Source organism: Sarcophilus harrisii, chromosome 1 (genome assembly GCF_902635505.1).
Source record: "Sarcophilus harrisii chromosome 1, mSarHar1.11, whole genome shotgun sequence".
NCBI classification, from domain to species: domain Eukaryota; kingdom Metazoa; phylum Chordata; class Mammalia; order Dasyuromorphia; family Dasyuridae; genus Sarcophilus; species Sarcophilus harrisii.
Genome location: NC_045426.1, coordinates 570,470,841 through 570,488,650, shown reverse-complemented (window position 1 = coordinate 570,488,650; position 17,810 = coordinate 570,470,841). Strand labels below are relative to the sequence as shown.

At 32.7% G+C, this 17,810-nt stretch overlaps 1 protein-coding gene across 3 annotated transcripts in view; it reads right to left on the bottom strand.

The window, feature by feature from the left end:
• NECAB1 (N-terminal EF-hand calcium binding protein 1) overlaps positions 1 to 17,810 on the bottom strand; it is a 197,160-nt gene that overhangs the window by 83,227 nt on the left and 96,123 nt on the right. For all 3 annotated transcript variants that reach the window (XM_031946962.1, XM_031946963.1, XM_031946964.1), the window contains exons 4-5: positions 17,744 to 17,769; positions 2,557 to 2,654 (exon numbers count right to left, since the gene is read on the bottom strand). In XM_031946962.1, the coding sequence (XP_031802822.1) occupies positions 2,557 to 2,654; positions 17,744 to 17,769 (124 nt within the window). The remainder of the gene's footprint in view (positions 1 to 2,556; positions 2,655 to 17,743; positions 17,770 to 17,810) is intronic.

The following is a 17,810-nucleotide window of genomic DNA, read 5'->3' as shown; positions in this document are numbered from 1 at the left end:
ACATTTTAAAAATATTTTATATTTGTTATCACATTTGAGTTCACAACAATATTGTAACATGGATAGCAGCATTACTTTTACACGTACTTTAAAGATGAATATACTGAGGCTTTGATGACTTAAATGACTTGCCCATGGTTACACAACTAGTAAAGATAAGAGACAGGATTCAAATGGAAGTCTTGCTAAATCTTAGTCCAGCTCTCTAGATGCTCTAACAGATAAGGAGTTTCTTATTCTTTTATTGATTCTGTGGTAGTCTCCAAAAGACAATCCTTCTACCTAAATTCTTAGGTCAATGATAGAGGAATTCTTTGTAAGGAAGAATTTCAGTCTCTGTAGAATCCTGTAAATATTTTAGAACAAGACTTATTGTTATTCCGACTAGCTCTCTTGTTACCACTGTTATTAAAAAATGCTATATATTGTCAAATCAGAAAATGCCATTTTCTTGCAAAATTTCTATATAAAAGTGAGGAAAGGTAAAAATCTGAGAGTATTTTGATTATAAAATGCTGACTTGAATATGGAGATATTGAGAATTAATACACTATTTAACTTACAATTTATGCAAATACTATTTATTATCTCTTTCTTTTGAAATTATTGAACTGAAGTGGGGAAGGGGCTGAGTAGAAATGTAATGAGTGCTTTGACCACCTTTCTACCTCCACATTCTGGTCACCAAACACTGCCCCCTACATTCTATTTCCCAGGTGTCTCACAGAGTAAACTGAGGAAAGAAAGGAATAAAAAAAGAGAAAGGAGACAAAATAAAGGGAGAAGCAAAATGACATGTTTAGAAATTACTAAAAATGGTAGCATAAATTTAAATGCAGAGTTTTTTTTTAAATGGAAAGATAGTATTTTATTTTTAATTTTGTATTTCATGCCTTATTTAACAGCTACAATATTAGGACAAGATCAATTTTTACATCAAATTAAATACTCATTAACATACACCTAATTGCCCCATTTTCTTTCTAGGTTCTCTGCCAGGAGACAATGTTTATTCTGTAAGATTTGTAGGACTCTTCTAAAACATGTATGGAATTAATTTGCAAGGTAGTTCTTAAATATATCACTTTATTTATCTCTAGTACTTGCTAAATGACAACTTTTCCCACTGGTCCTATTCTATACAGTTGACTGGTCAAACAATACATTGTGATCCTGCTTAACAAGAGTAACCTCAGAGGATCTAATATTTTGCATTTTTCAATAGCTTCATTTAAATATTCTTTTCCATAGCTTCCATTATTGAACTACTTCCATAACTGAAATACCTATCTGCTTTGACTTGAATGGCAATACAAGAAGAAATAATGGAAAAGCACTGAAGAATGTGTTACGTCCCCTCATTCATAGTAGTATATTACTTCAGGATCAAATCTACAGTAGCCTCCATAGTCTGTCAGCTCATGAATACTATTAGGAATATATTGAAATATGTTACAGATATGGCATATTTAATACTGTTCAAATCACATCAGTATGAATGGATTTTCTGTTTCCATCAAAACCTAGATATTATCAGCTTAAGATGGGAGGAAATGTTAATTTGGAAAGAGCTCCTCTTCCCCCCATTCCCGCAAAAGATGGCCAGTTGTTGAGTACCAACTCAAAAGCTTTTAAGAAAGTTTTTTTTTTTCTCCCATGTATTCAGTGAATAAGATCAAATCCTGATGTCTTGGTAAAGAAGCAGTTAGCATTTTCCACACACTTCTGAATTTCTGATAGACCCAAGTTCTCTTTGAAAGAATTGGGAACAATATTCAAAAAGTTGAGGAATTTCCAGCAGAATGCTTAAGTAACATATGTTGTCTAATAAGCAATCTTAGATTATTATGCATCTTCTAGCAATCACATGGAAGTCTTTTTGACAAATGCAAAAAGTTGAATCCTGAAACCAAAGGATGTGACAAAATAAGTTAGAAGTCCTATAAACGGAATTCAGTGTTGTACCCAGCAAAAATATGGCAATCAAGTAAAAGTATGTTAAAAATTTGTATCCAGCAGTTATAAAATCATTAATATGAATGTTTCGAGCTAGAAACAAAGTTAAAAATAAGGATAAGGTTAGTGCACATGTTAATACAATACATGGCTCTCCTGAAGGCACCAGTTTATTTTCCAACAAATGTGTCTGTCATTATGAAGACTAGAAGTTCCTAATCTTAGTCAGTAAACATGTTTTTCTTTTAATATTTTTAAATTACATTTCGATATAATTTGTTTTGTATGTAATAGTATTTCATTTTATGCATTAAAATATGATTCTGAAAATACATAGGTTTCACCAGATTGTCAAAGGAGACCATTATACAAAAAGGTTAAGAATACCGGGTATAGACCCAAGCTTACTTTTACAGTAGTGCTGAATGCTTAGAAGATAGATTATTTAAAAAAAACAACAGGAATCCCCATTAAAGGAAATTGAATGTTTGCAATTTAAAAAAGAATCATGATAATTTTTGATAATATTAGGGTAGGTACTAATAAAATTATCTTTGAAAAGCAAATAATTAATAGAAGAGGAACAAAATTTTCCCTTACTTTCTTTGTTTTGCCCATTGCCTTTAAGATGGAAAGATTTAGGTCTTCTAGAGCCGCCAGGACATTCTCATATTCTCCAAGGTGCTGAGAAAAATATTCTGAAAGTTAAAAAAAGATGCAAATAGGTATTTTAACTTTATAAGAACAAAAGTACACTGGTATATATCTATCTAGAACTCAAATATAATTGAAAAGACAATGATAACTGATGACTAGAGGGGTTTTCAAATGAGAATAAGTTACTCATAGGCCAATTGGTCTTACTTCACCTAAGAAAGCTATACAAAAATTCTATAAATCTGGAATCATTGGCAAGGCAAGTTCAAAGATCCAACAAGTCTCACTAGCAGGATGTCACAGATATTACTCTTTTAATCATCTGAAAACATAAAAAATCCAATTTTATTTTTATCTAGTAAAATATTTCAGGAAAGTAAAAAATCCATGATGCTATGATTTGAAGACCACTCATAAAAAAAATCAACAGGATACTTATGTTTAATTAAGGATAATTGTGTATTGGATGTTTAGTTATTTGTGTGTCCATAATTTCAATATTTTCATCCATATGGAGACAACTGCATGGTACAATGGATAGAAAGCAGAGCCTTGAGGCAGGAAAACATGAGTTTACATCTATTCTTATTAGCTGTATGACCCTGGGCAAATCATTTAAACTCAATCTATCTTAGTTTCTTCAAATGTAAAATGGGGATAATAATAGCCTCCCAGGATTTTTATGAAGATCAAATGAGATAATATTTGAAAAATACTCAGTATTTGATACACAATAGATGATTATTAAATTTTTTTCAGAATTAAAATAAAAAATAAGTTAATGTAATTTAAAGCAAAATGTAAATCATAAATTCCTATATAAATATTATGTATCATTATTAATTGGAAAAGGAATTAAAACTAGAATTTCTTTGATGCAAGGAATTCCAAGGCAAGGAAAATAAATTGTCCTCATCAAGGCAGGCTGGCATCTTCTTTGCAACCTTAGAGAAATGCCTAAACCATTGAGAATTTAAGCATATGCCCAGAATCATCAGGACTTCAGATCTGGCCTTGAACTTTTAATAACTGTGTAACTTAGAATAAGTCACTTAACCTAAATTGCCATCTTCCCCCAAATAAAAACAACTGTTATGGTATCAAGCCTGAGGGAATCCTCACTGGTATGTCACAGGTCCTGAATTTTACTCTGGTTAATCTTTTATCAATAACTTTGATAAGAAACTAGGAGGTATATTTATTATATCTATAGAGGATATGAACCTGGGAGGAACTGTTAATAATATATTGATAAATTTAAAAGAATCCTGAAAAACTGGGTGGATGAGCCAAAAGACTGAATGGAAAAGTTTTATAAAGTCCTGAACTTTGTCCCAGTGATGTCATTACTAGGTCTATACCTGAGAGAAATAAAAGAAAGAAAAAAAGAATCCTATGTATAAAAATATTAATTGTAATTTTTTAATATAAGAAAGTAATTGGAAACTATGGGGGGGGAGTACTCCAGCTGGAGCATGACAATAAATTATGACATGTGAATATAATGAAATTTTGTTGTTGCTCAGTCATTTTATTTGTGTCTGAGTCTTCATGACCCCATTTGGGTTTTTCTTGGCAAACATATTGGAGTGGTTTGCTATTTCCTTCTCCAACTCATTTTACAGATGAGGAAACTGGACATAGCTACTAAGTATCTGAGATTGGATTTGAACTCATTTTGATGAATATTCCTGATTCCAAGCCCAGAGCTCTATCCACTGTGCCACATAGTCCCAAGTAATGAGATACTGTTGCACTATAAGGAAATATAAAAGGAACACTTTCTGAGACACTTGGGAAGATTTGTATAAACTGATGCTGAATGAAGTGAAAGGAGAATAATTTATTCAATGACAATAACATTGTGAAGACAAATAACTTAAAGACTTGAGAAACCTGATACAATGTCCAATCAAGATTTCTGAGAATTGATAAGGAATGCTACCCACCTCCTGACAAACAAGTAATGAGGATTCAGGACACAAAATGAGACATGTCTTTGGCCTTGGTCGAAGTCGAAATTTAGTGGGTTTTGACTGTGATTATTTGTTTTTTTTTAAAATTGGGGATAGGGCAGGAAAGAGAGAAAAGAAACACTTGTTCATTATATATAAAAAAGACAAATACAGAGTAGGAAGACATAGGTTAAATGAAAAAAACATAAGAAGTTTTGTTCAATATGAGCAAAACAAAGTAGTGAAGTAAAAAAAAAAAGTTAATGTGAATTTTGGCCTCAGTAATAGAAATCTTGTGTCCAGATCAAAGGAGATGATAGTCCTACTATATTCTCTCCTAGTCATACTAGAGTATTGCATTTATTTCAGGGGTCACATTTAAAGAGGGTGAATGACAAACTGGGAAACTTTCAGAGGAGGGGTTATTAGGATGGAGAAAGTTCTAGAAATGATATTATATGAGGAACAGATAAATAAATAAAATACAACTAAAGAACTGTCAGATGACATACCTTAGACACAACCTCTGTGTCTCTGGTTCTGATAGGTTAGTTTAATCTTTTTAGGAATCAGGTCTGACAAATTACTTCTTTTCTTCTCCACACTGTTACTTATTCTCTAGGTATCATCTTTGTTACTCTTACCAAAATCTTTGACTTTGCTCCCTAGGCTTCTTAGTTGTGAAAGGAGGACTTTTGGCTTATGTTTCAGGGAACTGGATCTATCTCCATACCATTTCTCAGGCATCTATGCAACACGCCTCTGCAAGTACTTCTTTTCTTTTCTATACTCCTATAGAAGTATATTCCTTGAGAGCAGGGACTGCCTGGCTTGTTTTTATCTCTATCCCAAGAGCTTGGAACTTTATTCAATATATGGTAAGTAATTAATAAATGACCTCTCACTTTTATCTATCATCTTTGTCTCTCTTTCTCTCTGTCATCATACATATGTATATATATATATATATATGTAAATATTGATCTATGTATCTCTATGTACATATGTGTCTGCCTATCATCTACTATCATCTATCTTACTGATCTATCTGTATTTACCCATCATTTATAGCTATGTATATAATATACATAACTAAAATCTATGTATCTTGATATATGTATCTATGCAAACTTTATATATTTATGTATCCATCTATTTGCCTATTATCTATCTATTTAGCTATTGCTCTGTCTAAAAAAGAATGTGGTTTATATTCCTTGTAAATCTAAATAGTGTAATTAGGAACAGTCAGTGGAAGTTATAAAGGAGACAAGTTTAAGCTCAATATTTGGAGGAACTTTCTAATAACAAGAACTGTTCCACAATGAATTGGGCTACTTTGTGAAGCAGCATGCTTCTTACCACTATAAGTATTTCCTATACAGATAATTACCTGCCAGAGAGTTTTTAGAGGAGAGGATTGCATTGTTTGAAGGTTGAAAGGTCAAATCAAATGAAATCTAGTCTAAAATCCTTTCCAGTTTAAGAGTTTATGAGCAGGGTGCCAGTTTTGTCTATTATGTATGACCTCAGAGATTCATAAAATTTTAAACTTGCAAGTGGCTTCAAACATAAACTAACCTATGACCTCATTTTGCACATAAGTAGTTAAATGTATTTGCAAGAATCACATGGCTTTCTATTGGAAGATATCAAAATTCCCAAAGAGCTTCTATAGTAGATTTCAAGTCCCTCTAGAGAAGTTCTGCAATCATTCTGAGATAAAATAAAAACCCTTCAGTTTGGTGTTTAAAACCCTTTACATTCTGAATTTTAAAAAATATTATGTTTAATTTACAGAATAAAACAAGCATTTCCATAACATAGTACAATTAAAAAATTGCACATGAAAGTGCAAATCTATTACACAAAACTTGCTATTCCTTTCAAATATACAAAATTACTATGTACATTTCTTTTCCCTTTTTTAAATTCCCTTCCTTTCTTGCCCCTGCCTTGGGAATGGCTTTCATTAGCTGCAATCTGGCTCTAGCTGCCTTTCCAGATTTATCTCTCATCATTTCCTTTCCTATACTCTGTACTCCAGTCAATCGTCCTGCTTGCTGTCCCCTGAAACCAACCTTCTATGCTTTTTTATTGTGATTTGGCATAGACTAGTTCCTGTTCCTGAAAAGCACACCCCCATCAATGCTGCTTCTTAGATGCCTCAACTTCCTTCACAGCTCAGTTCAAAGCTTATTATCTTCTCATGAGAGCTTTTTCTAATTCCCTTTGGTGGTGAGTGCCACAATAAATTGCAAAGAAGATACCAATCTGCATTAGTAGTCTTTAATGCTCTCTCCTACCTCACTTTATCTCTTTGTATGTTGGATCCCAACTTCCCAATAGAATATAAACACCCTTAGGACAGGAAATCTTTTTTTTTAAACTTTTGTTCTTATAATCACAGATCCTACCTTATTAACTCACATATATTAAGCACATGAAAAATGTTTGCCAAATTAAATTTCAAACTAGAATACATGGTTCTTAATTCTCAGTCAGCTACTTTCTTCAGAGATGTTAGCTGATACATTTTAAGGATCCCCAAAAGTGTTCCTTACAAAAAAACTGTGAACAGTATGGCATCATTACATCCATTGCACAGATGAGGTAACAAGTTTAGAGAGGTTGTAACTTGCTTAACTTTATACAACTAGTAATATAAAAGCCAAGACTTTAATCTAGATCCTTTATGAGTCTGTGTATATAAATGTCTAATAATTGAGCTCTATAAGAAAACAAATTATGTAACAAATACATAATTGACTTGCTTTATCTGTTTTCCATGGATAGGAATCAACACATTGCTTTATGATCACTGTCATCTCTAAGGGAGCATGCAGTTAACTGGAACATAGTATCTTAACCCCATAGCAAGTAAAGTGGAGAATTGTGTGGGTAGTAAGAGCTAAGATGAAGTCTCCATGGAGATTTGCCTCAAAGTTCAAAGGAAAATGTAATAAAAATAGAAGTAGCTAATTGACATAAAGTTCATGACTGGTAAAGTACTATGCTAAGACTGGGAATACAAATCAAGAAGTAAGACCTTGCTCTCAATGAGCTCATATTCTAATGGAGGAGATGTCACATATGGAAGATTTTAGCTGCAAGTCAGGTAGAAAAGTCCTATTGTCCTTAGAATGCAGTGGCAAAACAGATGGCAATTTTCTTTTTTTTTTTGTCATTACCACTGATAAAATTATATCAATTTCTTATAATAAATCTTTTGACAGTACCAAAGCCTTTGGGATAAGAATTTTGTTTTCTGGAACTTCAGAAACTGTGGTTGTGTAATCTATAGATAGAAATGGTTGCCAGGCTTCTTCTCATTATTCCTTACTTCTCAGGATGGTGAGTAAGGGTACTGGTTTAGAAGTAGCTCATATCCCAAACCTCTTAGGTTAGAGTCCTTGATGTCTCCATCAGGGTCTATGGAAGATGGTAGTCATCGAGCTGGTAGTGATCATTCAATTTGCCTATCTTTCCATCAGCATGTCTTGCTTCTTCATCTAGGCTGAGCTGCCTACCCTCTGCATGGCAATTGGTGAGGAAAATTGGCCCCTTCTCTAAACAAGTTGCTTTCTTGAATTGATAGCTATGAGGCTGAAAGCAGGACCAGTGACTTGAGGAATGCTGCCATTTCTAAGATTGCCTTTTGGTGGCCATTGGTCAGTAAATATTGCTTGTGGTGATTAGGAAAATGGACTCTTCCTCCTCAACAATTACCCCCCTCAGTGATGACTTCAGGGATGGGCTGGAAACAGGTCTGATGGTTTTGTTGGGGACACTGCTTTCCCCAAGAATCTTAGGTTCAGAGTCTTTGGCTGTTACCTCTTACTCTGAGAGAAGATAGTGCTCAAAATGTTGTTGGTTTGACTTCCCTGGTTCATACTACTTTCCATCTTGCCCTTGGGGCTCCTTGTTACTTTAAAATGGCTGGCTGGTCTGTCCTGTGGGTGGAAGTTGGTATTTGAGCCACAAACCACCAAAGCTAAACAATGAACATCTCCCTGTATTTGCCAACCATTTTGCCAATTATTTGCCAAATATTATTTGTCAATAATATTAACAATAGAATAAAGAATAATTTTAAAAGCCACAATTAAAAATGCTGTCACTAAGCTTATATATTTAACTCTTACTTAAAAAAACTAAAAATCAGCATCTCACCAAAAGTTGTTTGGCTCAAGAGAATCCTAATTATTTTTTCTAAACTCTCTAGATCTCACTAAGGACTCTTTTTGTCTCAAGACTATTCTAAGTTTTTCTAAACCCTCCAGAACTTACTGGCTCTTTTTTGGGGGGGAGGAGGGCAGGGCAAGGCATTGGAACCATAACTCCTTCTGAGATCCTCCTTGGTTCTGACATCCACCTTCTACCATTTTCCTTAATCAGTTCTAAGGCAGATCATGTGTTAAGTCAAATCCATGCCCTTATGGCATATTGAAAGACCTCAGAAGCTGCCCCAATATTTGCTAATACAAGCAAGATCTATCTTAAATGTCTGAATAATTTCTAAGATACAGTCCAGCCCTTGGCAACCTGGACCTCTTAGATTGTACTATTTTTTGCCACCCCCCCCCCCTTTTTTTTGTATTTTAAAAAGTTTCTGGCCCATAGTGGGCATTTAATAAATGTTTATTGATTGGTTGATTTACTTTAAACCCATTAGTCACATGAGCTCATAGTTCCTAAACCCTCAATTTTCAGAGATACTATTTAAACTCAATTTAGAATTTTTTGTTTTAATATTCAATAGACAGCTAGGAAGTACAGAAGTTGTACGATTAAATATATTCTCTCACAAAGCTTTTTTATTGTTATGCTCTCAGATCAAGCACTAGTCAAATGAAGTTTCATTACAATTATCTTCCACAAATCTATAAATACCTAAAAATACTTAGCTACCAAGAGCAAGACTTGAAAGAAGGTATAGTATAAAAGAGAGGTTATAAAAACACTTTAAAAAATTGGTTAGAAATAGCAAAGCAATCAAACTGTTCCTTTTAGATTTGCAACAGGAAGCAGAGATGGCATGAATACAAAGCAAAATCATCTCAGTTTTGCAAGGCTGGAGGGTCAAAATACAGTGGCTAAAATTAATCCTAAAACCAATTGACCCTTTGCAAGCCCTGAGATTTCTGGCTCCAAGCATGTAAATGTAAAAAATTAATATCTTGTTAGGAATGTAGAATATTAAGATGAAAGTATCATGTCAAATATAAAGTAGTTTTAATAGTAATAGAAAATTTAATTTAAAAATAGAAAGTACAAAAATACCCCAAACCTTAGATATTTAGGGATTATATATTCAATTGACTTTTCTTAAAAGTATACAAGGAATTAAAATAACAATTTATACAATACCAGAAAAACAATTTTGAAATCTGTAAAAACTATGAGCAATATAATAACCATCCCTGATTCCTGATGATGAAACATGCTAGATACATTATAGAGGAAGTGATGTAGAGAACCCCAATATTGTCCTGACTTGGGAGGGACCATGAGGTAAACATTTGAGAGCTCTTAAAGGGGAGAAACTCCTTGAACCTCTGCAAAAGACCCGCCTCAGGGAATCAAGATAAAGTGGTTTCATTTTGTTATTTTGGTGGGACTGGTTGAGTTCAGGACCATTCCTATTTAGCTGGAGCTGGAGATCTAGATTTCTATTGACCTCTACTGAGTTGAAAATTGTCTCAGGACCACTCCCAGAAAATTGTCCCATTCTACTGGACATCTAGGCTTGAGGGCAATAACCTCATTCAATTGAAACTTCAGTCTCAAATCTCTTTAAAAGAGCAACTTTGGGGCTCATTCCTTGCAGAAGGCCAAAAGCAGGACATGCCAGGCCCAGGAGCCTCTCTTTCTCCTTGGCATAGCTACCTGCAAGGAACCTCTGCCAGCTGAGAAGACATTCTCTTTTCAGCGTTAATTCCTCTTTATCTCTCTCATTCATTTCCCTAACAGGACTACAACCTTCTTTACCTCTCTGTTGGGATTTCTCTGCTAGGAACTTTACCTTGCCTCTGAGGAGGTCAGCCTTCATAGCAAAGGCTGGCTTCTCAGTTCCAACAATAAACTTCTTTTGCCAGTCTAACTTTTCAGGTTTGCAAATTCTTTTATGAAGGATCTGCGCCAACCAGAGTGGGGGTCCCACAACTCTCTGCCCTGCCCTGAACCTCATCAAAATGATGGATTTAGTGTACAGAATAAGACATAAATTTTGAAAGAATTTGTTTTGCTTGACTATACATATTTGTTACCAGAAGTTTGTTTTTCTTTTTTTTTTTCCCTCAACAAAAACGGGGTAGAGGGGAAAGAAAATAAATTTCTCTTTATTTTTTAAAATAGATATTTGGGGGTGATACAGATATTGAATATTTCAGATATTTTCAGATCAAGTCACTGTACTTTTTGTTTTATTTATTTAGTTATGTTTACTTAAATGGAGTGGGAGTAATCTGTAAATATTTGAAATAGAAAAACAAAACAAATCAATAAAACTTTATTTAAAAAGTACATGTGAGCAAGAGTTCCATAACTAACATTTTTCTTTTGAATGAATAAAGATACCTTTTATGGACAGACATATTTGCTCTTATTGGTGGATATAATCATAATATTTTATTTTAATGAATATAATTGCAAGGAGAAGCAATCTGTCTACTGGTATCTACTTTAATATCAGAATTAGGTTTAATTTTTGTCTCTCACATATAGTGTATGATTCTGGGCAAAGCATTGATTCTATCACTATTCCAAGAAACTTTAAAACTCAAAGTTACCTTATGTAGCATCCATAAAACTAAAGAAATCACAGTTTTTTCTCTTTTCCCCAGATAAAACAAAGCAAAAATTTTTAATACTTAATTTCAGTCAGAATGCACAAAATCCACAAAATAAAAAAGGATTACATTATAATTCTAGTGATTAAAATGCATATTCCTGCACTGAGAGAAGAATACAAAATATGAATTCCTGTATGACTGGAATTTAAAAATTATGTACATTGCAGCAATCTTTAGAAAGACTAAGCATTTCAGGTATACTAATAATAAAATCACAGATGAAATCTGAAGGGAAGATTCTAAAAGCTTTCTAATAAACACACTGAAGATGTTGAGATGTGGGTGTAACTACTTGATTTACCATGATTATGGAAAAAAAGACATAAAAGGTTTTTTTTTTTAAAGAAAAGATTAAAGTCAAAAGGAAGATGATATCTTTAAAAAATGAAGTTTCTAAATAGGTAAAAGATAATATATTGTTTCACAAAGGGCAATGGAAAAGGTAAGTAGTAAGGCCAGAATAAGGCAGTGTTTTAAAATTCTCTTCTCATCAGTCCTAGTTTTTTCTTAAGCAAAGTTGTTAACCAAACAAAGACAAATGGAAAATTGGCACCTAAAATAATCATCAAAGCCAAGGAAATATGTAAAAGGCAAAAAGTTTTCCTCTCTTTTTCGCCCTAAATTATTTGGCTAATTTCTTCAGTTATCCACTTCACTTCTCACAAGATGACAGAGATAGGCCACAATCATCCTATATAGTTAGATATAATAGGGGAAAGAAAAAGGGCAAAAAAGTAAAGTAGGATCTCCTTTAATTTCTTTCAAAGCTAAACTCAAGTGCTACTTTCTATAAAGGACCTTTTCTGATCTCCCTAATTATCCTTATTAATCTCCTCTCATTAACCAAAATTATTTCTTATATATTATTTATCGATCTAATTGTATTAATGTGTTTATCCCATGAGAAAATAAGCTCCTTTGGTGGCAGAGATCATTTTGTTTTTGTCTTTTTCTCCATAGACTCTAGTATTATATCTTTCACTTAGGAGGTGTTTAAATGATAAATGACAATTGAATGAATGAATGAAATTACAGTAGACTCTCTATGATTTTTCTTTCTTTTTAAATAAGAAACATGACAAAATAAATGACAAGAACATAAAATGTATTTTTATGTAAAGGAAGAATTTTGTATTACTTGTCAAAAGGCAAGAGATATAGCCTTTGTTTATAGATAAACATTTTGATGCTTTAATATGAGTTTTTTTTAAGAGGTTTGTTTTAATATAAATCATGCATGTGAAGGAATACAATTTTCAAGAGGGATTTTGTTCAGTTTTGGAGGGAAAATGATCAGTAGTGTGAATCTGACAACCTGTGAATCTCTGTCAACAATGTGTAATGATTTGGTGGAGAAAAAATGTAATGTTATAAAGAGGATGAGAAAGATCTTTTATTTATTACAATCTAGATAAATGTGAGTATGAAGAAACAAAATTTACACAGAAGCAAAAAGAGATTTTATGATGAAGCCTATAGAACTGCAAAGGATGATGGTAACTTAGCTAGTTTGTACGTAAATATTATATATATGCATAATGCTATACACCGTATATTATATAATCTGTTATATATATTATGACTAAGGAAGGTAAGACTAAGAAAATGAGAAATCATATAAACATTTAGATGTTGAAGTATTGATCAAAAAAGAACTATCAATATTTTAGAAGAAATTTGGAGAACTGTGACTTTTTAAATAAAAGATCTAAATTTTTACCACAAGTCAAGAGATTCTCATTTTAACTGTGACCTAAGAGTTCACTGGTAAGAAAATAACAAAAGGGCAAGAGAAGTTATTGGCAATTCAATAGTTGCAGTCAGCTGAGAGAATGTTATAGTTGAAGGATTCCTAAGTGGTTAGGGAGAACTAATTTTATCTACCAAGTACTTTATTGACTAATAGCTTTGGTCTTTCCCGAAGTTCTACCTACGATCTTCTTGCTCTTTGCTGCTTCCTCTGACTCGAGAAGGAAAGGCTGAGACGGCTTACAACTATTTTGGTGTTGTGGCAGAGGAGCTATTTTGTGACAAGCTCTGCTCTAACTGGACAGTGGCCCATGTGTGGAAGTGAATAATTGACTGGGCTGGTCTATATAGCCTCAAGATGGTTCATTTGATGTGTGGCAATTAATTGTTTGGTTTAAAAAGAAGTGCTGTTTATGTTAAGAACTAATATTTTCTAAAAGTCCTTTCAATGTTAATGACTAATTAATTGAAAACTTATAATTCTATATTCAGTAGAGACCAGAATTTCCTCATCCTCCAGTTTGAATAGTTAGGAAGATCAATAGTTAACAGTTTCCTGTGGTGTAAATGTTTTTGAATGGACCAATAACATTGATGCTTGAATTTTGGAGATGCAAGTTGCCTCAAGCATATGATCTTCCCTTCTTAATGTATTTCCATGTCAATGTCTTAGAAGTGTGTGTGACTTCTTTACTATTGTGTGCATTGATGGGAGAATGGGATCCAGACATATATGTGTATTGTGATTTATTATTCATGTATCTTATTTAATATAGATATATCTGTAGTCCTTTTGCCTTATTAAGTAAGTCATTATGCTCAAGATCTAAAAGTATCATAATGAATAGCTGCTTGTATAGACAGAAAACATTGGATGGTAGTAAATGGGCTAGAATGGTAAGTAAAGAAGTATATTTCTCAACAGTATCACTCCAGTACCCTCAGAAAATTTCAGTGAAATGTCTACTGGTTTATCTTTGAGAACTTAGATGTGATAGCATGAGAACAGATTGAAGAAATAACCCAAATTTAAAGAAATGACGTATTACACAGCCAAGTAAGAGGTGAAAGGCCCCAAAAGTATTTAAATTCTACCTTGTTTACAAACCATACCTATAATGTAGATGTACACATATTTATACTCATATAAACACACATATATATGCATTATGTGTATATACATATGTATATGTTTACATTCACATTGTGGAGACATTGGAGGAGATGTCATCCATCCTCATTACATACATGGACTTCACGATTCATATTAGTCATATTGAGTGGAGGGAAATGCTTTCTATATTATTTCTGCCCTGCTGAAATTATATTTAATTTTAGAATAAATAATAGAAAGATCAGCTTGGTGATGCAGTGCATAAAGCATCAGCTCAGGAGTCAGGGGAACCTGAATTCAAATCTAAACTCAGACACTTGACACTTAGTAGCTATGTAACCCTGGACAAATCATTTAATCCCAATTACAAAGAAGGATTAGAATAATAATAATAATAATAATAATAAGAAGAAGAAGAAGAAGAAGAAGAAGAAGAAGAAAGAAAGAAAGAAAGAAAGAAAGAAAAGAAGAAACAGAATCAGAAAAAGAAGAAACAGCAGAAATAGAAGCAGCAGAAGCAGAAGCAGCAGCAGAAGAAGCAGAAGTAGTAGCAGCAGCAGCATCAAAAGAAATTCAATGTCTTCATTTTATAAATAAGAAAATTAAAACACAAAGATAAAAGATTTGTCAAAGAAAAAGAAGGAGCAGGAGGAGGAGGAGAAAAAGAAGGAGAAGGCAGAGGAGAAAAAAGAAAGAGAAGGAAAAGGAGAAGGAGGAGAAGAAAAGGAAAGAAGAGGAAGAAATAACTGAGGATGAACAATAAGGTATAGATTTCTCCATGTATTAAGCATGATTTATTTCTTCTAAACATCTTATTTTTCACTCAAATCTGTAATCATGTCTTTATTTTCATTCAAACTAACAGTGAATAGATATTGCAGAGAAAGAAGAAGTAGAATTGTAGATCTTTTTATTAACATTTTTGAAAACTGGTCAAGTTATTTATATGTATATTTTTTATGCAGGATTAATATTCTGCAATTCACTATTTTGGAATTCTGCTATTTGGAATTCTATGTTGCATTTGTTGTTATTGCTAGCAGTTTAATGAGCTTGAAAAATGATGTTCAAGTACTACAGATGGGTTTTGAGGAATAAGACACAAAAGTAAAGTATACTGGAAATGATGGCTTTATCTTAGGGAAGTACCTATTCCTTTAAATAGAGATTCTAAGAGAAACTTATCTCTAGTTGTACTCAATGATGTAACTAGGAATGATGGTATATGAAGCACATTCATTTGAACCAAAGTCAAGGTGTGGGCAGAGGGTGGTTCACTCTGATTATGTAAAAACCCGTTCATGATTTGCATGGCTTGGGTGATGACTGAGAAGAATACTGAGAGAGAAGAGGAAGAAATGGCAAACTGTGATTTCACATTGGGGGGAAGATGGACCCCAAGAAAGGATCAGGACCCTTGGGTCTGGTGCTATATGGTACATGTTAGAAGTGCAAAGGATAGGAAATGTACTCCATAAGGGTGAACATCCTGAATTATTGTTGTTGTATTGTGTCCAGCTCTTCATGAACACATTGGGGATTTTCTTGGCAAAGATACTGGGATAGTTTGTCATTTGTTTCTCCAGCTCATTTTACAGATGAGGAAACTGAGACAAACAGCACAGTCACACAGCTAATAAGTGTGTGAGGCCAGAATGGAACTCTTGAAGATGTTTCTTCCCAATTCCAAGCTGTGCCTCCTAGATGTCCAAACACCCTGAGACAGAACTCCAGACATCCATCTTCATTAAAAATCTGGTTGTGTTAGCTATTACAACCACTATACTGATTAGAATACAATCTATATTATTTTCCCCAAATATGGATTTAAATGAGACCTATAGCAATGCTATTTTTCCCTGTTGAAACCTATGTACCTATGTAGTTATTTCTTAACAAAACATTTATTTTAGGGAGATAATTCAAATTTAAGAATAGTCTATATTTGGAACAATAAAATATTTAAAGTAGACTCAAAAAATGTCAGCAGATAGGTGACACAGTGGACCCACTAATCAAAAGAGGTTAAATAATTTGCCCATGGATATACAGATAGTAAATTGAAACCCAGTACTCTTTTCACTCCAACATGATGCTTGTTTCCTTATATGTATTTTGATAATAGGAATAGATCAGCTGGCCTCTAATGGTACCTTCAAGTTTGAAATCTATGATAGTATAACTTAGAGAACCTGTTGCATTGTATAGCTTTAGAAAACACATTAAGGGCAGAAAATAATGAAGTTCTATTAAATACTAACAGTTTGTTGAAACTAGTTGGGAATTTGCTCTTCTGAAAGTAATATACTAATTGCAGTGACCCTTGTCTTCCTATAAGGAAATCAATGACATCTCAGCCCTTTCAACAATGAGTAACCAAAAATATTTGTTTTAGTAAAAATTATAAAAAATTATAATTGTTTATAGTGTATCATAATTTGCCTTCTTTTTTCTTTATTTTTTTAAAAAATAAGTTTTTATTGATGCTTCCTGTTTTTTTCATGTTTTTCAAATCATCATAATTATTCCAAGTATCCTTTCTCCTTTCTCTCCAGGGAGCCAGTCCATATAACAAATAATAAGTAATACTTTTTAAAGAGTAAAATATATCAGCACAACTGATTTATATACTGAAAAAGTTTGAAAACATATGCAAAGTGTGACACCTGTGGACCTCCTACTTTCACAAAAAAGATACATTGGGACTGTCTTCTCAGATCTCTTCATTCAAATCAAACGATCTTTATATATATATATATATATATATATATATATTACATTTACTTTTTTTTGGGTGTGTGATTGTTCTTTCCATTTACATTGTATGTATTGTATTTTGGGCTTACTTCACTCTTGCCTCAATTCATATCATAAATCTTTCCATGTTTCTCTATATTCACCACACACACAATTTCTTACAGTATAGTAGAATCCCATTACATTTATGTATTACAATTTGTTTAGCCATTCCCTAGTTGATAAGTATCTACTTCAATTCTTTTCTATGACAAAAAATGCTGCTATTTAAATTTTGGAGTTTATGGCTTCTTATTGATAGATTCCTTTTAAATCTATATCAGTTGGTTTTAATGACATATATTTTATAATATAGTTTGAGGTCTGGGAGTGCTTTTTCCCTTTCATTTCTAGTTCTTTTCATTATTTAACTTAGTATTCTAAATATTTTGTTTTTCCAAATAATTTTTTTTCAAATTCTATAAAATATCTCCTTGAAAACTTAAGTGGTAGAGTATTAAAATGTAAATCAACTTTGGAAATATCATTCCTAATTTAGTTTTAAAGGTTTATTGATGTGTTTTCATAACCTACAAAATTTTTATTCATTTATTATCCAAAGATGATTCAGAAGCATCATACATTTTATCCCCTTCCCATCTCACACAAACTTTACTTATGTATTGATATCTTTGGTTTTAATTTTTCTTAAAGAAACTTACCACATAGTTCTTCTGTGTCAAGATTGCTTAAAAAAGAAAAAAGAAAGAAGAGAAACATGATTACTTC